This window comes from Squalius cephalus (assembly GCF_949319135.1).
Source record: "Squalius cephalus genome assembly, chromosome: 12".
NCBI classification, from domain to species: domain Eukaryota; kingdom Metazoa; phylum Chordata; class Actinopteri; order Cypriniformes; family Leuciscidae; genus Squalius; species Squalius cephalus.
Genome location: NC_137133.1, coordinates 916949 through 938763, shown reverse-complemented (window position 1 = coordinate 938763; position 21815 = coordinate 916949). Strand labels below are relative to the sequence as shown.

At 43.7% G+C, this 21815-nt stretch overlaps 2 protein-coding genes across 3 annotated transcripts in view; one reads left to right on the top strand and one right to left on the bottom strand.

The window, feature by feature from the left end:
* akap7 (A-kinase anchoring protein 7) overlaps positions 1-21815 on the top strand; it is a 214204-nt gene that overhangs the window by 108430 nt on the left and 83959 nt on the right. The gene's annotated exons all lie outside the window — the stretch shown is intronic.
* Positions 1-21815, bottom strand: part of med23 (mediator complex subunit 23) — a 66774-nt gene that overhangs the window by 20561 nt on the left and 24398 nt on the right. For both annotated transcript variants that reach the window (XM_079887483.1, XM_079887484.1), the window contains 7 exons: positions 18854-18996; positions 18585-18759; positions 15591-15754; positions 9889-10013; positions 9294-9499; positions 6226-6406; positions 3063-3233 (listed from right to left, as the gene is read on the bottom strand). In XM_079887483.1, the coding sequence (XP_079743609.1) occupies positions 3063-3233; positions 6226-6406; positions 9294-9499; positions 9889-10013; positions 15591-15754; positions 18585-18759; positions 18854-18996 (1165 nt within the window). The remainder of the gene's footprint in view (positions 1-3062; positions 3234-6225; positions 6407-9293; positions 9500-9888; positions 10014-15590; positions 15755-18584; positions 18760-18853; positions 18997-21815) is intronic.

Sequence of the window (21815 nt, the reverse complement as noted above, 5' to 3'; positions counted from 1 at the left end):
TTTGTTTACATGCACACCTTTTGATTCAATAGGACTGAATTAATTCCGATTGGTGAATCTGAATGTAGTGTTTACATGAACGCTAAACAAGTGATCGGCTGATGTGCGTTTTAGCATTGCTAAGAAAATTCCTGTGTTTTCGTCTCGATCGGGATCCGTGTGAAGCAGATTGCATGACCTGTAAAGCTGGCACGTACGTGTCAGTGTCAAATAATGTAATAATGTAAACATAATGAATGGTGACTGTAGAAAGCAAAAGCCGAATCCCGGGCATTTTGGGTGATCTCGAAATCCTGGCCAGACATGTCCTGGTTAAACAGGACGTATGGTCACCCTAGCTTTATCTCATATTTGATGATGCATCATTGATTCCTGATTATTACTGTGCAGCTTACTTGAAAACAATCTGTATTGTATAAAACGCTTTAGAAATTAAGGTGTCTAGACATTAGCTGGACCAATCATAAAAAAACATCGACTTCAGTTGAGCATTTAAGGTAGCATTTCATAGGTTATTATGGCTTACATGTGTATTAAAGTGTTAGTTCACCAATAATTGATAATTCTGTCATCATTTACACACGTCTTCTCAAACCCTAAGACTTTCGTTCATCTTTGGAACACAGATGAAGATATTTTTAATGAAACCCGAGAGATTTTTGTCCCTCCATTGAAACTGCATTCTACAACACGCTTCGAAACGTTCAGACACTGTAAATGTAATCGATATGAATACAGAGGTTTAATCAATGAGGTTGATGTGACATGACCCATTTGAGCTACTATGTTTACCATATTTGATGTGCTCTACATGCATTGATGGGTGTTTATGTGAATAAAAGCCTAAATTAAACCTGTTCATCATATAAAGCGATTGTGTTTCTTCTGAAGACTTGGATTAAACCGCTCCATTCATATGGATCACTTTTACACTGTCTTTATGATTGTTTTGAAGCATCAAAGATTTGGATGTGTGGACATTGGAGGGATAGAAATGATAAAATATCATAATTTGTGTTTTTAAGATGAATGAAAGTCATAGATGTTTGAAGGGTAAATAAAGACAGAGAATGATCATTTCTGGGAGAACTATCACTTTAAGACTTTTATAGCTATTGTTCTTGGCCCTTGAAATAACTATATCATCTTCCACTTTATTATAAACGTGTGCGTCTGCCACTTTAAATGCTCTTTAAAGCAGGATGGATTCTGATTGGCTGTCAATGTTTTTTATTGTTCATCAGCTGGAAAAATCGTTCTGAAAGTGATTCCAACTATATTATTTCTCTGTGCCTTTATTGTTATAGTTGTGCTGTGGATTTATAACAAATATTAGAACTATATCTCTATTATTATTGTTATAGTTATCATTCTTGTGTTGTATATTTCAGTCTTTACCCAGTAGATAACAGCTTTACCGCATGTAAAAACAGCAGCCGGGGACGTTACCAAGAATCTCAAGAGTCTCTAAACTCAGAGTGGTCACATGTTGGCTTTAGTCTTCTTATGCTGGGGTTCAGCTCGGGTCAAATTGTGTGCTGCTGAATTATGTTTTGTTTGCTGTTCAGCACGGATACACACAAGACGAAATGTCACGGCAATCTGAGGTCAATCTCTACTTAAAATGCCACAGAGAAATAAAGATGGGGGATAATAACTGTGTTTATGACATTTCAGACACTCATCAGACTTGATATTTTGCTGAATATCCTGAACTAAGATGGTTTTCTGTTTCATCTCTAAAGGTCAACAATAGAATTATACAGAAACCCATATGTAACGTCCATCTCTGGGGTAGCCAGCGTTCGCTGTGCGTTTCTTTATTTAACTTGGCAGGTCACATTAAAACAGATGTTTATGTACACAGATTGAATAAGCAAGCGGTCGTTTGAGCATGAAGGACTTTAAAGACAGTAGCTCAACCACAGTACAGTCAGATTAATACTAATTTAATGTAAATGATTGAAAAATTTGCCTGTTGCCTGGATTAGTGAACGTTTGTGAGGCTAATGCCATCAAATCTTTGAAAGATATACAGAGTTAGCGACGCTTAGCAAATAAATGTGCTAAACACAACTGTATATTCCCGTTTGTGTTATGTCTGCTAAATAATCAGTTATCAGCACTGGATGGATGAATAATCTGAGCACAGGCTCTTCACACCTTTATTTTTCCAATAATTTGCCAGCTTTTATGGACGCTGCTGATGCCATTATCCAGTTTGTGTTATCTAATGCTGAAACAAACACTAACCACTAGGCCTGCGAGATACTGACAAAACATATATCTTGATATTTTATGGGATTTTGTTGATAACGATTAGACAATTTAGCAGTTTTTGTGCATTTCTTGACAGTTTTCTGTTCTGTGTGTTGTCAGTCTGTAGCAGGTTGTGTGTTTGGTGCATGTTGTTAGCGTGTAGCAGGTTGTGTGTTGTTAGCGTGTAGCAGGTTGTGTGTCCCTTTAATGACAGATTCAGGGGATGTCCCTGTCCCCACCAATTTCAAAATCAAACCTACGCCCTTGGCTGGACCAATCATAAAAAAACATTGACTTCAGTTGAGCATTTAAGGTAGCATTTCATAGGTTATTATGGCTTACATGTGTATTAAAAGTACACATGTAACCTTGTGGTAGGTCATGTGTTTGGTGTGTGTTGTTAGCGTGTAGCAGGTTGTGTGGTGCGGTACCTTGTGGTAGGTCATGTGTTTGGTGTGTGTTGTTAGCGTGTAGCAGGTTGTGTGTTGCGGTACCTTGTGGTAGGTCATGTGTTTGGTGTGTGTTGTTAGCGTGTAGCAGGTTGTGTGGTGCGGTACCTTGTGGTAGGTCATGTGTTTGGTGTGTGTTGTTAGCGTGTAGCAGGTTGTGTGTTGCGGTACCTTGTGGTAGGTCATGTGTTTGGTGCGTGTTGTTAGCGTGTAGCAGGTTGTGTGTTGTTACCTTGTGGTAGGTCATGTGTTTGGTGTGTGTTGTTAGCGTGTAGCAGGTTGTGTGTTGTTACCTTGTGGTAGGTCATGTGTTTGGTGTGTGTTGTTAGCGTGTAGCAGGTTGTGTGTTGTTACCTTGTGGTAGGTCATGTGTTTGGTGTGCCAGTCGCTCTGCAGCCAGTGTTCTGGAGCGTTCTCCTTCACAAAGTCACTCACGCGGTTGCGGAAGTCGTTGGGTTTGAGGAGGAGCAGCTGGATGATGAAGTAGCAGACCTGAGCCTCGTTCCCCTCGTGACTCCTCATCGCCTGCATGAACACACACACACAACGTTCAGTGCCACGGCGAGTGCTTGGAAATGTCTGTTTAGTGTAGCATGTTGAGACAGTAGAGCTCTCAGGAAATGCTTTCCAGTGTGTGTGTATTATTATAAAACGGTTCGTTCCAGTCCTTGATTCTGATTGGTCAATAGCTGTGTTTAATTCACGATAAAGCATGGCTGTGACGCTTCACCCAACGGTTTCATGTATCACTACACAATAGAATCTTAGCAACATAAACATAGGCTATATTCTCATTGATATTGTTAATTGAAGCTTATAGAGTAGAGTATTGTGTGAGATCGAGTAAGTGAGTGTACCTGCATTTACAGTAGATATAGATCCTTCCTTCAGGTCAGTCCTATAGTCATAATAAAAAACCCTTTAAATAAAAATAAATAATAAATATCCACAGCAATATCTTGTCCTTTAAACAGTTAAAGGGTTTTCCCGTGTCCTGATATGCTAGTCATCTGTCAGTTGCGTTTTGCTTCATGTTCACAAGTTTGAGTCCTTTCAATATAAAAGTCTTCTCTACTGACAGACTCGCTCATTAAGACAGTCTTTGCCGCCATCTAATGGAGAAATAATGTGTGTAACTTCTGCTGCTGTTCACGGTCAGGGACTATTTTTTCCAGCGGAAGGAAGGCTTTCAGTGATTTTATTTCATGAAAGTTGCATTGATACATTTTTTTTGGCTATAACATTTGTATTGTGTGGTAAGCGCTTTATAAAAGCAATAAGGTACTTGAGGCTAGTGCTGTATCGTGGATAATACTGTCCTCCGCTTCGCATCAAAAACATCCTTCCGCCGCGACTTATTCACGATACAGCATTAGCCTCTCGTACCTCATTGCTTACGTAAAACACGTGTGATTTTCTCCTCAGTAAAGGCAGGGTGTGTGTGCAGTGAGGTCTTCAGGCGCCGCAGGTCTCTGTGAACCGCAGGGAGGGTCGGTGTCAGCGGAGGCACCGCTCGATCAGGACTGATAAATGGACCGTGTTCAGTGCAGCGGGAAGCTCATTGATCAGCGGATGAGAAGATCCCCGGGCTGTTTCTGTTCGCTTCTCACACACAGATGATGTTTCACATGTAGCTCTTCTCCCATGTTGCAGTAACAGGCCAATAAATCCATGAGTCGAACATTAAATACAACAACGGCTATGTTTACATGCACAGCTTTTATTTCAGTTGGACTGAATTCATTCCGACTGATGAATCTGAACGTAGTTTACATGAACGCTAAATAAAGTGATCGGGTAGATGTGCGCGTGTATATGGCACAAGCTTCAAATCGGAATTGATTTTTTGACATGTGCACACTGCACGCATATACAGAGTTTCCCGCTGTAGCGCATTATAACTATTCTCCTACATTGGTCCTTTATTTGTTTTATACAGACTTAATATCTATTTCTGGTCATATTTGGAGACATGAGCATGTGAACCGTTGTGCCGCTGCTTATATTGATCACGCAGTAAAAATGGCCAAAACCAGTCATCTGTGGATGAGAGTCTGAAACCAGTCGTCTGTGGACTAATTTTTATGACACTTTATTCGACAGGAAGAACAGCTCGTTCTGCGCATCAAACGTCATTACACTATTTCAACGTCATTGCACATGCGCAGTCCACTGAGTTTCGGTTTTCAATCCGATCAAGTGTTTACATGTTCTCTCGATCAGATTAGACAAGGAATAAACCAGCCCTTTCAATCTGATTGAAATTTCGTTCGGATCGATTAAGGTTTACATGAAGGCTTTTCAGTCCGATTGAGCCGTCAATCCCATTACGACCGGATTGTTTGGTTGCATGTAAACATAGCCACTGAAGTGCAGCGGATTCACTGGCAGTCTCACAAACCGGCGAATACCGTCTCAGATTTAAATGCAGATGGGTAATTAAAATTCCAATGATTAGGACTTTCAGCCATCTGTCAATGATTTAACAATTGGTTTGTATAATTACTCAGTATTTGGTGCGTCTCTGTTTAGCTTTAACGATAGCAGCATGAACTAAACCTGAGGATCATGTTCCCCTGCATGATTTGAGATCGTCTTTCTCAAGCTTCACTGGAATGACAAAATCTGACTGTCTGTACAGAGTCACATGATTAATGACGGTCATTCACTGGCTTCAACAGTAACCGTGTGCAGTGTGATGGATTTTTTAATTAATCAAGTTTATTTAATCAACTAACATTTGTTGTTCTTGCAGGAACAACATTCATATGCTTTTAAATGTTTCCAAACTCTTTGGGGAAAACTTGTGACTTTGAGTGTGTGTGTGTATAAATAACAAATAGGGGAAGTGAAACTAGACAGATGACTAGTTCTCAAACCTTGTGATAAGTAATCACAAAATCAGAGTTAGCTTGTGCCAGTGACAGAGGGAAAGGTTGGGGGTTTGAACCAACTGAACCAATCATATTGAAGGCGACATGTTAGTCCTATTTGTTTTCTCGATTCTATAAAAACTGTTGTATCTGTGTTTTCTGGTGGGATTCTCAATGGAATTTGTCTGAGATCCTCCGGCCTTGCTTCTTGGGAGAGATTCCCTGAGAACTGCTCGAGAAGATCACCTGGCCGTGATTAAAGCATTTAAAGGACATTTGCAGAAGTCTGTTTGTTGATTATTCCTGCGCAGGAAGCTAGTTTAGGAAAGTAGGCTAGTTTAAGAAGTAGGCTAGTTTAGGGAGGCAAGTTAGTTAGAGTAGAGCTCGGCCAGTTGACGACTGAAGACGCAAGAGCAAGAGTATAATAGTATTGGTGTCGATTTGTAGACGCCACAGATAGTTAGGTTTAGGGTAAAATCTACGCCAGCAGATACAGCCATCACTGTGAAATCATTGACCTGAAACTTGTAAAACAAGCTTATGTTGCAGATTGTTGCAGTGTTGTTTTGAGTTATTTGACAGCCGGTCTTCTCAGGGTCGAGTGAAGAGTGATGCAGTGGGACAGGAGGAGGCCCGGGGCTCACCAGGCAGAGGATGAGTCTGTCCAGGGTCACGATGTTGTACTTCCACACCATGTCGTTGAGAATCTCGATACACTTGTTCAGCTGCTGCCCCCCCGCTGACGTGGAGAACTCGTACACCAGGAAGTCTGCAAACGTCCTGACGTGGGCCACCAGCGCCCGCGCCCCGATGCGCTCCAGCACCCTGAGGGGAGGAAGACGGAAAACTGTTAGCATGCAGCAGAACATGTTCGGCATTCCTGGACCACAAAACCAGTCACATGGGTAACAAAAAATTAAATTGAGATTCATACATCACCTGAAAGCTGAATAAATAAGCTTTCCATTGATGTATGTTTTTTTAGGATATGAAAATCTTGAAAATCTGTGTGACACAGCGGTTTAAGAAGCGCTTGTTGAGACTCCACACACTGCTAGAGAAGTCTAGTTTGGGTTTGTATTAAAGAGCTTTGACAGAAGAAAAAAAAAAGTGTGTTTCACATCCCAAAAGCTCAGATCAAAAGTGAGGATTCCCGTATAAACACCGGCTTCTGCAGACGCGGCACTGAGAAACCTCACAGCAAAGCCACTGTCAAGAGCTAGCAGCATCTCCCTCAAGAGTTCGAGGAATACACACGACTGAACCTCACAAACACACACCAACTCCAGGCCAAACACAACAACAGTGAAGATGGGGAGTTAGATGTGCACACTGAAACATTCACAACCAGAACATTTACTCCAACTGAACTGAACAGAGAAACTCATTGCGGACACATTCAATAATCACAATGCTTTCCATGGGAAATTAAATCAAGCAACACTGCGATGACTTCAATGATGTCCATGTAGCAGAAGGAAAACCTCACACAAATTACTACTATTAAACATTATTTCATTAAATTGATAAAGAAATATCTTATTTTGTAGTAATATTAAAAAATCGACTACTTAATAATCTATATTATAACACATAATAAAAGTATTAACAGACACTTAAGTAAAAGGGTATTTTGGTATAATATGAATTTGGAAAAGTAAGACTAATTATCCCTTGGTTTAAGACACTGATTTTATACAACTGCTTTTAAGCTGATTGATCGTAGGCCTTATTGATCAAAGTTTATGAGTTTTTTGTTTTTATAAGGTGAATAAGCTTGAGTGATCAATGGACTACGATCAATCAGCTCCAATCAAAAACCAGTGCTATTGAAAGAAAACAAGTTGTCAAAAAGATTGAATCCGGTATTTGGTGATAATATAGCATACCCAGAGATTTAAAAGCCAGGAACACCAAATTATGTAAAGGATTTTCAACACAGCACAAGGGAAACATTGGTTCGAGGGAGAGAACGAACAGTACAGCAGAAGAGGCAGAGAATAAGAATGAGTGATTACATAAGTGTTTTTTCTGAACCAGCGTTTGAATGCTGAGACTGTGTTTACTGCCACTGACAGTGTGAACACTGATGTCCAGTGATTTAATATGGTGTCTCCCGCAGCCTTTGATTGCTCTGAGAGAGATGTCAGAAAGCTCTTCTACACATCTGTGCCTCTGCTCTGCTGGTGTAATGAGGAGGAGCTCGTGACTGGAGAATAAAGTGGATCACACAGGACCGCTGCACTCAGCCCAGCACAAGCAGCCTTTATACGGCCGAGGGCAGCTGCACCACACACACACACACACACACACACACACACACACACACACACACACACACACACACACTTCAAAAGATGCACAACAAACTAACAACAACCATTCAAAGAGAGAGACAGATAGACGCTGCGGACAAAGGACACTTATTGTGCTTGTAAAGGGTGATCTGAGACCACCGTCTGATGATACAAAAACATCAGACAAAGGTTCAGGAACACACACTAGAGTCACACTAAATACAATTAGTTGCATAAGTTATGCTTATTGTAGATCAGGTTTAATGCTCCACACTGACTGAAATGCACATGGTTTTGTGCCAGATAAATACTGATCTGACTGTACACAGTAGTTTTTCAATCTTTTAGATACTTAAATATGTTGTGTGTGTGTGTGTGTGTGTGTGTGTGTGTGTGTGTGTGTGTGTGTGAGAGATTAGCAGGAAGCAAACAGCTGTCTGTCATAAGAGCCTGCGGTTAAAAGTTACACCTAAAACTGATTCTACAATTCTAAACAATCAATTCAGAATCATTAAAGAAAGAGTCGAGATGAACTGGAGAATCGCTTTTTTTTCTCCCACCACTAGTAGTCAGTATGGAATAAACACATAGAATAAAACAATTTAAATAATTATTGCGACATTTTATCTCACAATTGTGAGTTTACATCTGCAATTGTGACTTTATTTCTCAGAATTGTGAGATATAAAGTCAGAATTGTGTGTTTGTGAGTCTATATCACTCAATTACCTTTTTTATTTTTTATTCTGTGGCGGAAACGAGCTTCCTTACAAAAGAGCAGCTTGACTAGAGCTTTACTACTTTAAATTATGAGAGTAAAATGGAGCTTCACCAACAATCTATGTGAAAAAACCCCAGCTGAATCCCAGTGGTTATCAAAAAGGAATATGTCACAAAGATTGAATCCAATATTTGGTGATAATACAGCATAACCAGAGATTTACAAGCAATTTAAAAGGCCAGTAATTTTTGACCTGGAACATCAAATTCGGTAAAGGATTTTACAGACAGTGAGTGAGTCGACAACGGAGAATGCTGCAGCTCTGACAGAAGATATTACCAGCTTAAATAAAGAGAGGAGACGACGTCCTTAAATGGCTAAAACAGAGATGTTCAGGACATGCTGAAAAGAGCAGCATCTGCCATTGAAACAGCCTCACATGTGCAACTACAATCACTGAATGAGTCTCTTTCCAGACCCTTCACCCTCTCTGTTCCTCTCTGGTGGAACGAGCCGCACACCTCCACCATCACAGCTGTCAAGAATACACACCTTTTCCACACTCGTGCTTGTTCCCTAATCTAGCTCTCTAATAAACATGGCATTGTATAGTGCGAATAGTGTGAATAATATCCTCTTTCGGATGATAAGCGGACAGATGAGGTGCTCTCTACACACGGCGTGTGTCTCGCACCTGAAGCCGATCTGGTTGATGTGGTCGGTCTCCAGGAGCATCTTCCACAGCAGACACAGGAACAGCGGCGGAGAGCCCTGCATGGAGAAGTGCGTGATGATGTCGTTCTCGTTGGTCATGGACTTCCACTTGCGGTACTCCTCCTCCACGTTCTTCTTCAGGTTAAAGCGGCTCTCCTGAGGAACATTATTCTGCTTGAAGAACGCCTGGAGGATGAACACAACAGAGAAGTTAATCGGATTAAAGACCCATTCACTCCAAGAACTATAACAATACAGTTGGGCTGTTCCCGACCTGTAGTGGTTCATTTGAGCCATTAGTCGACTAGTTGCGTGCTTATGATATTAATTAAATTACTTAAATGTATACGGTGGGGCATTGAAAAATGGTTTGAGATTCAGGACTGAGAAAGAATATTATATGTAACATTGCTAACATTGTTCTACATTACAGAGGAATACTAAGCCAGAATAATGGTCCCAAAAAAACTTGCCGCAGCACACCGGGAAAGTAATGATTATGAATGTGTCGGAAAAAAACAAGTGAAGTGAGTGAGTGAGTGAGTGAGTGAGTGAGTGTGTGTGTGTGTGTGTACCTGCAGCGGAGCAGGGAAACAGCTGAGTGTGTGAGAGGCCCAGTTATGAGGCGTGAAGTTCATGATGGTCTGCAGGATGTCTTTACACCAGGTGCCCTGAATAGAGTCCGAGCCCGTGAAGAAATCTGCACAAAAGAAGTTTCAAGCAAACTGAACAACAGGGTGCATAAAGAATTGGTGTTGGATTATTATAATATGCATTCTCTTACTGGATAAAATATAATATTTCTGAAGAAAATAGTTAGAAAAAACATAATTATCATCACTGGACATGAAATGTACCCCAAATTATAGAATGACCCCTGCACATCAACTGCTAAGAGACAGAAAGCGAATGGTTGAGACTATGAGTGGAGTGTGTTACTGGTGTGAGTACCTGTGACGTGTGTATCATCATGAGTGGAGTGTGTTACTGGTGTGAGTACCTGTGACGTGTGTATCATCATGAGTGGAGTGTGTTACTGGTGTGAGTACCTCTGGTGTGAGTGGAGTGTGTTACTGGTGTGAGTACCTGTGACGTGTGTATCATCATGAGTAGAGTGTGTTACTGGTGTGAGTACCTGTGACGTGTGTATCATCATGAGTGGAGTGTGCTACTGGTGTGAGTACCTGTGACGTGTGTATCATCATGAGTGGAGTGTGTTACTGGTGTGAGTACCTGTGACGTGTGTATCATCATCAGTAGAGTGTGTTACTGGTGTGAGTACCTGTGACGTGTGTATCATCATGAGTGGAGTGTGTTACTGGTGTGAGTACCTGTGACGTGTGTATCATCATCAGTAGAGTGTGTTACTGGTGTGAGTACCTGTGACGTGTGTATCATCATGAGTGGAGTGTGTTGGTAGTGTGAGTACCTGTGATGTGTGTATCATCATGAGTGGAGTGTGTTGGTAGTGTGAGTACCTGTGACGTGTGTATCATCATGAGTGGAGTGTGTTACTGGTGTGAGTACCTGTGACGTGTGTATCATCATCAGTGGAGTGTGTTACTGGTGTGAGTACCTGTGACGTGTGTATCATCATGAGTAGAGTGTGTTACTGGTGTGAGTACCTGTGACGTGTGTATCATCATGAGTAGAGTGTGTTACTGGTGTGAGTACCTGTGACGTGTGTATCATCATGAGTGGAGTGTGCTACTGGTGTGAGTACCTGTGACGTGTGTATCATCATGAGTGGAGTGTGTTACTGGTGTGAGTACCTGTGACGTGTGTATCATCATCAGTAGAGTGTGTTACTGGTGTGAGTACCTGTGACGTGTGTATCATCATGAGTGGAGTGTGTTACTGGTGTGAGTACCTGTGACGTGTGTATCATCATCAGTAGAGTGTGTTACTGGTGTGAGTACCTGTGACGTGTGTATCATCATGAGTGGAGTGTGTTGGTAGTGTGAGTACCTGTGATGTGTGTATCATCATGAGTGGAGTGTGTTGGTAGTGTGAGTACCTGTGACGTGTGTATCATCATGAGTGGAGTGTGTTACTGGTGTGAGTACCTGTGACGTGTGTATCATCATGAGTAGAGTGTGTTACTGGTGTGAGTACCTGTGACGTGTGTATCATCATGAGTAGAGTGTGTTACTGGTGTGAGTACCTGTGACGTGTGTATCATCATCAGTGGAGTGTGTTACTGGTGTGAGTACCTGTGACGTGTGTATCATGAGTGGAGTGTGTTACTGTTGTGAGTACCTGTGACGTGTGTATCATCATCAGTGGAGTGTGTTACTGGTGTGAGTACCTGTGACGTGTGTAGCATCATCAGTAGAGTGTGTTGGTAGTGTGAGTACCTGTGACGTGTGTATCATCATGAGTGGAGTGTGTTACTGGTGTGAGTACCTGTGACGTGTGTATCATCATCAGTAGAGTGTGTTACTGGTGTGAGTACCTGTGACGTGTGTATCATCATCAGTGGAGTGTGTTACTGGTGTGAGTACCTGTGACGTGTGTATCATCATCAGTGGAGTGTGTTACTGGTGTGAGTACCTGTGACGTGTGTATCATCATCAGTGGAGTGTGTTACTGGTGTGAGTACCTGTGACGTGTGTATCATCATCAGTGGAGTGTGTTACTGGTGTGAGTACCCGTGACGTGTGTATCATCATGAGTAGAGTGTGTTACTGGTGTGAGTACCTGTGACGTGTGTATCATCATCAGTAGAGTGTGTTACTGGTGTGAGTACCTGTGACGTGTGTATCATCATCAGTGGAGTGTGTTACTGGTGTGAGTACCTGTGACGTGTGTATCATCATGAGTGGAGTGTGTTACTGGTGTGAGTACCTGTGACGTGTGTATCATCATGAGTGGAGTGTGTTACTGGTGTGAGTACCTGTGACGTGTGCATCATCATGAGTAGAGTGTGTTACTGGTGTGAGTACCTGTGACGTGTGTATCATCATCAGTAGAGTGTGTTACTGGTGTGAGTACCTGTGACGTGTGTATCATCATGAGTGGAGTGTGTTACTGGTGTGAGTACCTGTGACGTGTGTATCATCATGAGTGGAGTGTGTTACTGGTGTGAGTACCGGTGACGTGTGTATCATCATCAGTAGAGTGTGTTACTGGTGTGAGTACCTGTGACATGTGTATCATCATGAGTAGAGTGTATTACTGGTGTGAGTACCCGTGACGTGTGTATCATCATCAGTGGAGTGTGTTACTGGTGTGAGTACCTGTGACGTGTGTATCATCATCAGTAGAGTGTGTTACTGGTGTGAGTACCTGTGACGTGTGTATCATCATCAGTGGAGTGTGTTACTGGTGTGAGTACCCGTGACGTGTGTATCATCATGAGTAGAGTGTGTTACTGGTGTGAGTACCTGTGACGTGTGTATCATCATGAGTGGAGTGTGTTACTGGTGTGAGTACCTGTGACGTGTGTATCATCATCAGTGGAGTGTGTTACTGGTGTGAGTACCTGTGACGTGTGTATCATCATGAGTAGAGTGTGTTACTGGTGTGAGTACCTGTGACGTGTGTATCATCATCAGTAGAGTGTGTTACTGGTGTGAGTACCTGTGACGTGTGTATCATCATGAGTGGAGTGTGTTACTGGTGTGAGTACCTGTGACGTGTGTATCATCATCAGTGGAGTGTGTTACTGGTGTGAGTACCTGTGACGTGTGTATCATCATCAGTGGAGTGTGTTACTGGTGTGAGTACCTGTGACGTGTGTATCATCATGAGTGGAGTGTGTTACTGGTGTGAGTACCTGTGACGTGTGTATCATCATGAGTGGAGTGTGTTACTGGTGTGAGTACCTGTGACGTGTGTATCATCATGAGTAGAGTGTGTTACTGGTGTGAGTACCTGTGACGTGTGTATCATCATCAGTAGAGTGTGTTACTGGTGTGAGTACCTGTGACGTGTGTATCATCATGAGTGGAGTGTGTTACTGGTGTGAGTACCTGTGACGTGTGTATCATCATGAGTGGAGTGTGTTACTGGTGTGAGTACCGGTGACGTGTGTATCATCATCAGTAGAGTGTGTTACTGGTGTGAGTACCTGTGACATGTGTATCATCATGAGTAGAGTGTATTACTGGTGTGAGTACCCGTGACGTGTGTATCATCATCAGTGGAGTGTGTTACTGGTGTGAGTACCTGTGACGTGTGTATCATCATCAGTAGAGTGTGTTACTGGTGTGAGTACCTGTGACGTGTGTATCATCATCAGTGGAGTGTGTTACTGGTGTGAGTACCCGTGACGTGTGTATCATCATGAGTAGAGTGTGTTACTGGTGTGAGTACCTGTGACGTGTGTATCATCATGAGTAGAGTGTGTTACTGGTGTGAGTACCTGTGACATGTGTATCATCATCAGTGGAGTGTGTTACTGGTGTGAGTACCTGTGACGTGTGTATCATCATGAGTGGAGTGTGTTACTGGTGTGAGTACCTGTGACGTGTGTATCATCATCAGTGGAGTGTATTACTGGTGTGAGTACCTGTGACGTGTGTATCATCATCAGTGGAGTGTGTTACTGGTGTGAGTACCTGTGACGTGTGTATCATCATGAGTGGAGTGTGTTACTGGTGTGAGTACCTGTGACGTGTGTATCATCATGAGTGGAGTGTGTTACTGGTGTGAGTACCTGTGACGTGTGTATCATCATCAGTAGAGTGTGTTACTGGTGTGAGTACCTGTGACGTGTGTATCATCATCAGTGGAGTGTGTTACTGGTGTGAGTACCTGTGACGTGTGTATCATCATGAGTAGAGTGTGTTACTGGTGTGAGTACCTGTGACGTGTGTATCATCATCAGTGGAGTGTGTTACTGGTGTGAGTACCTGTGACGTGTGTATCATCATCAGTGGAGTGTGTTACTGGTGTGAGTACCTGTGACGTGTGTATCATCATCAGTGGAGTGTGTTACTGGTGTGAGTACCTGTGACATGTGTATCATCATGAGTGGAGTGTATTACTGGTGTGAGTACCTGTGATGTGTGTATCATCATCAGTAGAGTGTGTTACTGGTGTGAGTACCTGTGACGTGTGTATCATCATCAGTGGAGTGTGTTACTGGTGTGAGTACCTGTGACGTGTGTATCATCATCAGTGGAGTGTGTTACTGGTGTGAGTACCTGTGACGTGTGTATCATCATGAGTGGAGTGTGTTACTGGTGTGAGTACCTGTGACGTGTGTATCATCATGAGTGGAGTGTGTTACTGGTGTGAGTACCTGTGACGTGTGTATCATCATGAGTGGAGTGTGTTACTGGTGTGAGTACCTGTGACATGTGTATCATCATGAGTGGAGTGTGTTACTGGTGTGAGTACCTGTGACGTGTGTATCATCATGAGTAGAGTGTGTTACTGGTGTGAGTACCTGTGACGTGTGTATCATCATCAGTGGAGTGTGTTACTGGTGTGAGTACCTGTGACGTGTGTATCATCATCAGTGGAGTGTGTTACTGGTGTGAGTACCCGTGACGTGTGTATCATCATCAGTGGAGTGTATTACTGGTGTGAGTACCTGTGACGTGTGTATCATCATGAGTAGAGTGTGTTACTGGTGTGAGTACCTGTGACGTGTGTATCATCATCAGTGGAGTGTGTTACTGGTGTGAGTACCTGTGACGTGTGTATCATCATCAGTGGAGTGTGTTACTGGTGTGAGTACCTGTGACGTGTGTATCATCATCAGTAGAGTGTGTTACTGGTGTGAGTACCTGTGACGTGTGTATCATCATGAGTGGAGTGTGTTACTGGTGTGAGTACCTGTGACGTGTGTATCATCATGAGTAGAGTGTGTTACTGGTGTGAGTACCTGTGACGTGTGTATCATCATCAGTGGAGTGTGTTACTGGTGTGAGTACCTGTGACGTGTGTATCATCATCAGTAGAGTGTGTTACTGGTGTGAGTACCTGTGACGTGTGTATCATCATGAGTGGAGTGTGTTACTGGTGTGAGTACCTGTGACGTGTGTATCATCATCAGTAGAGTGTTTTACTGGTGTGAGTACCTGTGACATGTGTATCATCATGAGTGGAGTGTATTACTGGTGTGAGTACCCGTGACGTGTGTATCATCATGAGTGGAGTGTGTTACTGGTGTGAGTACCTGTGACGTGTGTATCATCATGAGTGGAGTGTGTTACTGGTGTGAGTACCTGTGACGTGTGTATCATCATCAGTAGAGTGTGTTACTGGTGTGAGTACCTGTGACGTGTGTATCATCATCAGTAGAGTGTGTTACTGGTGTGAGTACCTGTGACGTGTGTGGCTCGAGCCAGCGTGAGGATGAGCGCTCGGTTCAGCTCCTCGGACTCCGCCGACAGCACAGTTTTCGGGTCGTTGAGGAAGCGTGTGAACTGAGGCTGAACCTCTGAACTCCCCAGAGCCGTGATGAGCCTCAGAGCGGTGCTCTCCACACTGCACACACACACACAGTGAGATGACACCACCTACCACAGCTGTATACACAAAATATATGCAGTATACACAGAGCATGCTGTATCCCATAATGGGATAGTACACTAAAAAGGATGGTACGTTTCGCACCTCGGTTTAGAAGTCATAGATGTACAATACACTACTACAGTACATTAATAGAAAACTAAACGGTAACACTTCAAAATATGGTTCCTTTGTTAACATGAGTTTACCACATTTAACATTTAGTATGTTTGTACTTTGTTAACATTTATGTCAAATACTTCTAAAACACTTCTTAATATTAATGTTAATTTCAACATTTACTAATACATTATTAAAATCAAAAGTTGTATCTGTTCATATTTAATGAACCTGCACTAACAGTGAAGTTATATTTTGCATTGTCTGTGTATGATGTATTGCTCATTGTTAATGAACGCATTAATTAACGTTAGCTAACAAAATCTCATTGTAAAGTGTTACCAACAAAATGTTTGTTTTTTTTTTTTTGGAAGAAACTATGGCTGTCTTTAAAGGTGCAGCGATGTCACGCGTTTTTTAGGCCAAAACATTTTTTGTCACATCCAGCAAACATCTCCTCACTATCCGCTCGCTGCCTGTCCCCTGAACACACTGTAGATAAATGCGGTCTCTGTAGACACCACAGGCTCCACAAACGGCAAGAAAAACAAACTGGCCCAGCCTGGACCACGAAACATAACAAACAGTGCTCCAGCCAATCACTGACAAGAATGATTTGGGGGTGGGGGGTGGGGGGTTAGTGCGCGTGCACATGAACAGGGGTGTGTGGGGGGAGTGGAGGAGAGGGAAGCATGAAGAGGGAAGTTAGCTAGAGGAGAGATGCAAAACACTCTTGGCGCTGGTGTTTATGGTGCTGTTGTAAATAAGGGAAGAGATTTGAAGTGCTTCTACTTTTGGATGAAAAATATTTTGCAAAATGTATATTTTAGTAAGTAAGAATAGTTTAGTTTATTTTAGTAAGAATTATTGTACACTGTCTGTTTGACGTGCATGTGCTCGCCGGTGCTTATTCAGTGAAGACTGTGAAGTTTCAACAGAGACTCGTGTGGCTTTTTTTTTACCATCATTACAGATGATATAAGATTTATGCGCTGAGAAAAAGTCCTCTCAAATGCAAGTGCAATAGGAAACTGAGTGTTTCAGATTACGTTCAGCACACACACAGAACTGCAGGCATGTGTAGAGTTAGATTATAGAAAGACTCGTAATGAACACTTTGGGTATGAATACGTGTACCGCTACACCCCTACAAAGAGGATAACTGGCAGACTCGTGCTGAATGAAGAGTATTGTGCTGAGGTCATGTGACTACAAGGTAACATCCTACTGTTTGAAAATGCATCACATCATAACGTGTTCTGACTATTTAAAATATTGTAGGACGGTATATTCTGCGCACCGCAGATTTACAGCACTTTTGAATGTTAGTCGTCATGAGCACGCTGTGATTAGCTTGAAGTAGAGACCTGCATTCCCGCAGGATTACATCACACGACCCAACGCGGGACTGGATCTGATCTCATAGCATGAATTAGTGTTGGTGTGAGTGTGTGGGCGGAGTCTAGCCAGTGTTGGCGTGAGTGTGTGGGCGGAGTCTAGCCAGTGTTGGTGTGAGTCTGTGGGCGGAGTCTAGACAGTGTGAGTGTGTGGGCGGAGTCTAGCCAGTCTTGGTGTGAGTGTGTGGGCGGAGTCTAGCCAGTGTTGGTGTGAGTGTGTGGGCGGAGTCTAGCCAGTCTTGTTGTGAGTGTGTGGGCGGAGTCTAGCCAGTGTTGGTGTGAGTGTGTGGGCGGAGTCTAACCAGTGTTGGTGTGAGTGTGCAGGCGGAGTCTAACCAGTGTGAGTGTGTGGGCGGAGTCTAGCCAGTCTTGGTGTGAGTGTGTGGGCGGAGTCTAGCCAGTGTTGGTGGGTGTGTGGGCGGAGTCTAACCAGTGTTGGTGTGAGTGTGCGGGCGGAGTCTAACCAGTGTGAGTGTGTGGGCGGAGTCTAGCCAGTGTTGTGTGAGTGTGTGGGCGGAGTCTAGCCAGTGTTGGTGTGTGTGTGGGCGGAGTCTATGTTGGTGTGAGTGTGTGGGCGGAGTCTAGCCAGTGTTGGTGTGAGTGTGTGGGCGGAGTCTAACCAGTGTTTTGTGTGTGGTCGGAGTCTAGCCAGTGTGAGTGTGTGGGCGGAGTCTAGCCAGTGTTGTGTGAGTGTGTGGGCAGAGTCTAGCCAGTGTTGGTGTGAGTGTGTGGGCGGAGTCTATGTTGGTGTGAGTGTGTGGGCGGAGTCTAGCCAGTGTTGGTGTGAGTGTGTGGGCGGAGTCTAACCAGTGTTTTGTGTGTGGTCGGAGTCTAGCCAGTGTGAGTCTGTGGGCGGAGTCTAGCCAGTGTTGTGTGAGTGTGTGGGCGGAGTCTAACCAGTGTTGGCGTGAGTGTGTGGGCGGAGTCTAGCCAGTGTTGGTGTGAGTGTGTGGGCGGAGTCTAGCCAGTGTTGGCGTGAGTGTGTGGGCGGAGTCTAGCCAGTGTTGGTGTGAGTGTGTGGGCGGAGTCTAACCAGTGTTGGTGTGAGTGTGTGGGCGGAGTCTAACCAGTGTTGGCGTGAGTGTGTGGGCAGAGTCTAGCCAGTGTTGGCGTGAGTGTGTGGGCGGAGTCTAGCCAGTGTTGGCGTGAGTGTGGGCGGAGTCTAACCAGTGTTGGTGTGAGCGGAGTCTAACCAGTGTTGGTGTGAGTGTGTGGGCGGAGTCTAGCCAGTGTGAGTGTGTGGGCGGAGTCTAACCAGTGTTGATGTGAGTGTGTGGGCGGAGTCTAACCAGAGGTGCAGCTGGTTCTGGTTGGTCTGTGGAACAGCGGCGAGCGAGTGAAGGTGTGACAGGAGCTGCACGCGGTAATGAGGCTGAATGTGGTGCATGCGGTAACTGAACATCTCCAGCAGCGTGTGCAGGATCCCCCACGCGTGAGACTTGAACACGTTCGGCAGAAGCTGACCTAGAAGAGGGTCAGAGAAACACACAGTCACATCAAAGGACAAGGACTGAAGGACAGAAATCAGAAACATCTGTGACGTGTGCATCAGACTTACTGATGAAGCCTTTAATGCCGAGGGACTCGATCTCCATGTAGACCAGCAGTCGGCTGTACGTCTCCACCAAGGCGGGGGCCAGGGCAAGACTGGACTTGGCGTGGGCCAGTTTAATAACACGGGTTGCAATGCTGTGGATCAAGCTAAAGGGAAGAACAGAAGCTCCTCTGAGAATGTGGCACTTGAATAAGCAAAACTACAACAATTGACACTTGCATGCATCTGCATTTATCTATGGGATATAACACTTATGTGATTTGCTGAAGACACATTTATGCACAGAGAGGACTAGCAAAGCATACATGAAGATACATGCATAAATGATTTTTAAAAGTTTAGGCAGCTCAAAAGTACAGTACCGTCTAATTCAGACGCTGACCAACATCAACAGAAATGTTTATCTGGTTTTGTCGGATCAGTCTTCCCCCTGCCACCATCTTTTAGCGTTGATGTGTGCTTGTTTTTACTGACTGAACATGTACAATCAGCTTTTGTTACAGAATTTATGTACTGTAATCTGGTGACTATCGGCGTTGACCGGTGTCTGTCTGTGACGTGATGATAAAACCCTCAAATGCATGAGGTACAAATCGAGGCTAAAACTGAGAGTTGAGAGTCAATAATTGTATCCGACAATCTCTAGACTAAGTGTCCATCCCTGCTCCAAAACATCTGCCTTTTATTTTCAAGTCATCTTGAACACCTTGATTAGCTGGTTCAGGTGTGTTCAATAAGGATTGGAGTTGAACTCTTGGCCTCCCCTACTATAGAAGTTCAAATGGAGGCTACAACAGAGCATCCAGCACCATGGAGGAATCCCATGCAGGTGCTAGAGACCCAATTAGTAAACAGTCGTGATCCTACTGAAGCCATCATAACATGCTGAAAAGCCATCAAACGCACGTTAAAAGGTAGAGTGGACTGTCTCTTCTCAAGAAATATAACGATCTCTAGAGCAGAGGTGTCCAACACTGTCCTTCAGAGTTTAGCTCCAATACACATGTCTGGATCTACTGATCCTGAAGACCTTGATTAGCTGGTTCAGATGTGTTGATTAGGGTTGAAGTTAAACTCTACTGGAAGTTGGTCGTCCAGGAGAAGGATTAGGATTACCAAGGAGGGTACCTACAGAGGGTCCCAAGAGGGAGATGCCATCCTATTAATAAAACAGACATGATCCCACTTGAAGGCATCATAATGTGCTCAAAAAATCATTAAACACACCATAAAAGGTTAATTGGAGCATCCTCAAGAGATGTTGTAATCTCTACAATCCTGCTCCTGGGGGCCACTGTCCTGCAGAGCTCCAACACCTGCCTGGAAGTTTCTAGTGACCCTGAAGACCTTGACTAGCTGGTTCAGGCGTGTTTGATTAGGGATTAATTTAAACTCTGCTGGAAGGTGGTCCTCTAGGAGCAGGGATGGACACCCTAGAACAGGGGTCTTCAGACTCTGTGCTGGAGGGCCACTGTCCTGCAGAGCTCCAACTGGCCTCAACACTCCTGACTGGAAGTTTCTAGCATGTCTAGTAAGACAGTGGCTGAATCAGAAATCACCCCCATTACCCTTAAATAGGGCACTATTTGAGGGGACAGCCATTTGTAGTGGTGTCCGAAACCATAGTGGACATTATTGAGTGCACTTATTCAATCCAACATTGTACAATCGATGTCCGCTCAACGGCTGTCCGAATTCGCTCATTTGTTTTCATTCACTCCTTTAAGTGAACAGTATAAGTGGACTAACGTAGTTTAGTTTAGTAGGTGGATTTAATTGGGATTGGAGCTGAACTCTGGAGGACAGTGGCTCATTAGGAGCAGGACTGGACACCCCCCCCCTAGAATGATTATGTTGATTTGTGGATGGTGGAGGGACCTGTGCCACTTTATTGCATTAGAATCCACAGTAGAAGGAGCTGAAGCGCTTTTAGTATGGAAGCACTATCCTTCTGTAGGGAGACAAGCCATAATGGTGCCCCCAACAACAGAGCGAATGGGGTCTTCATACCATGTGTAATGGGGTCTTCGTACCATATTTTGCTGGTCAATGAGGAACAAAATTCAGGGATTAGCCCTCTCTGTCCAGAAGTGGCTGAAGCAGCTCCACTGGTGGAAATGTGTACAGGAGAGTCCATGCACCAGATCGCCCACTCCACGGACAGGGCAGGAGTCCACCACACCTCATCTGTGTGCTCTGGCCTCAGCCTCTGCTAGTCTTGACACACTGCTTGCTGGCAGAGCCGACAACTGTTGTTCTCAAAACGGATGATTATTACTTATGCTAAGTTAGTGGCATGAGAAACTGAGTCATAAAACACACCACTGAGAGCTTCCCTCCCAACAGTCGAAAAGTCCAGATGGGGACAAATGACTCTTGAGAAGGTCAGAGAAGGCCAGCCACGAGACACCAGAGCACATCAAGAGAAGGTCATCACTGGCTTCTCCTCTGCATCTCATTGTCCAGATGGACATGCAGATTTAAAATAGCTGAAATGACAGCAACTTTATCAGGTTGTGGCTTGATGGTGTTCTCAAAGCAGACAAGAGCTGGAAAATGGATGAAATTATACACTAGCCACATTACTTGCCATGGCAGGATGGGAACATTTATTGTCATAATGTGTTGTTTGGCTGTGAATAAAAGTGTCTTGAGCATTTCACACGACAGTATGATATCCCATAATACTGACTGAATGGACATTAGTCCGAGTAGAACATATATAATTTGATGATTTAATCACGGCAGGTGAGACAGCTTATTTTCTGACCAGTTTTTTTCTTTCTATGAAAAAGATTTGACCTAAAATGACCAAGGTCAGAACATGTGGTGTTGATTTCAATCAAACAGTGTCTCTTTTTGAGTGTTTAAGTGTGAAGACAGCAGGAAAATTCAGTTCTTAACACTGAACAAAACCACATATCTGTATCAGATCAGAAGAGGCATCATAGCACTGACGTGATGA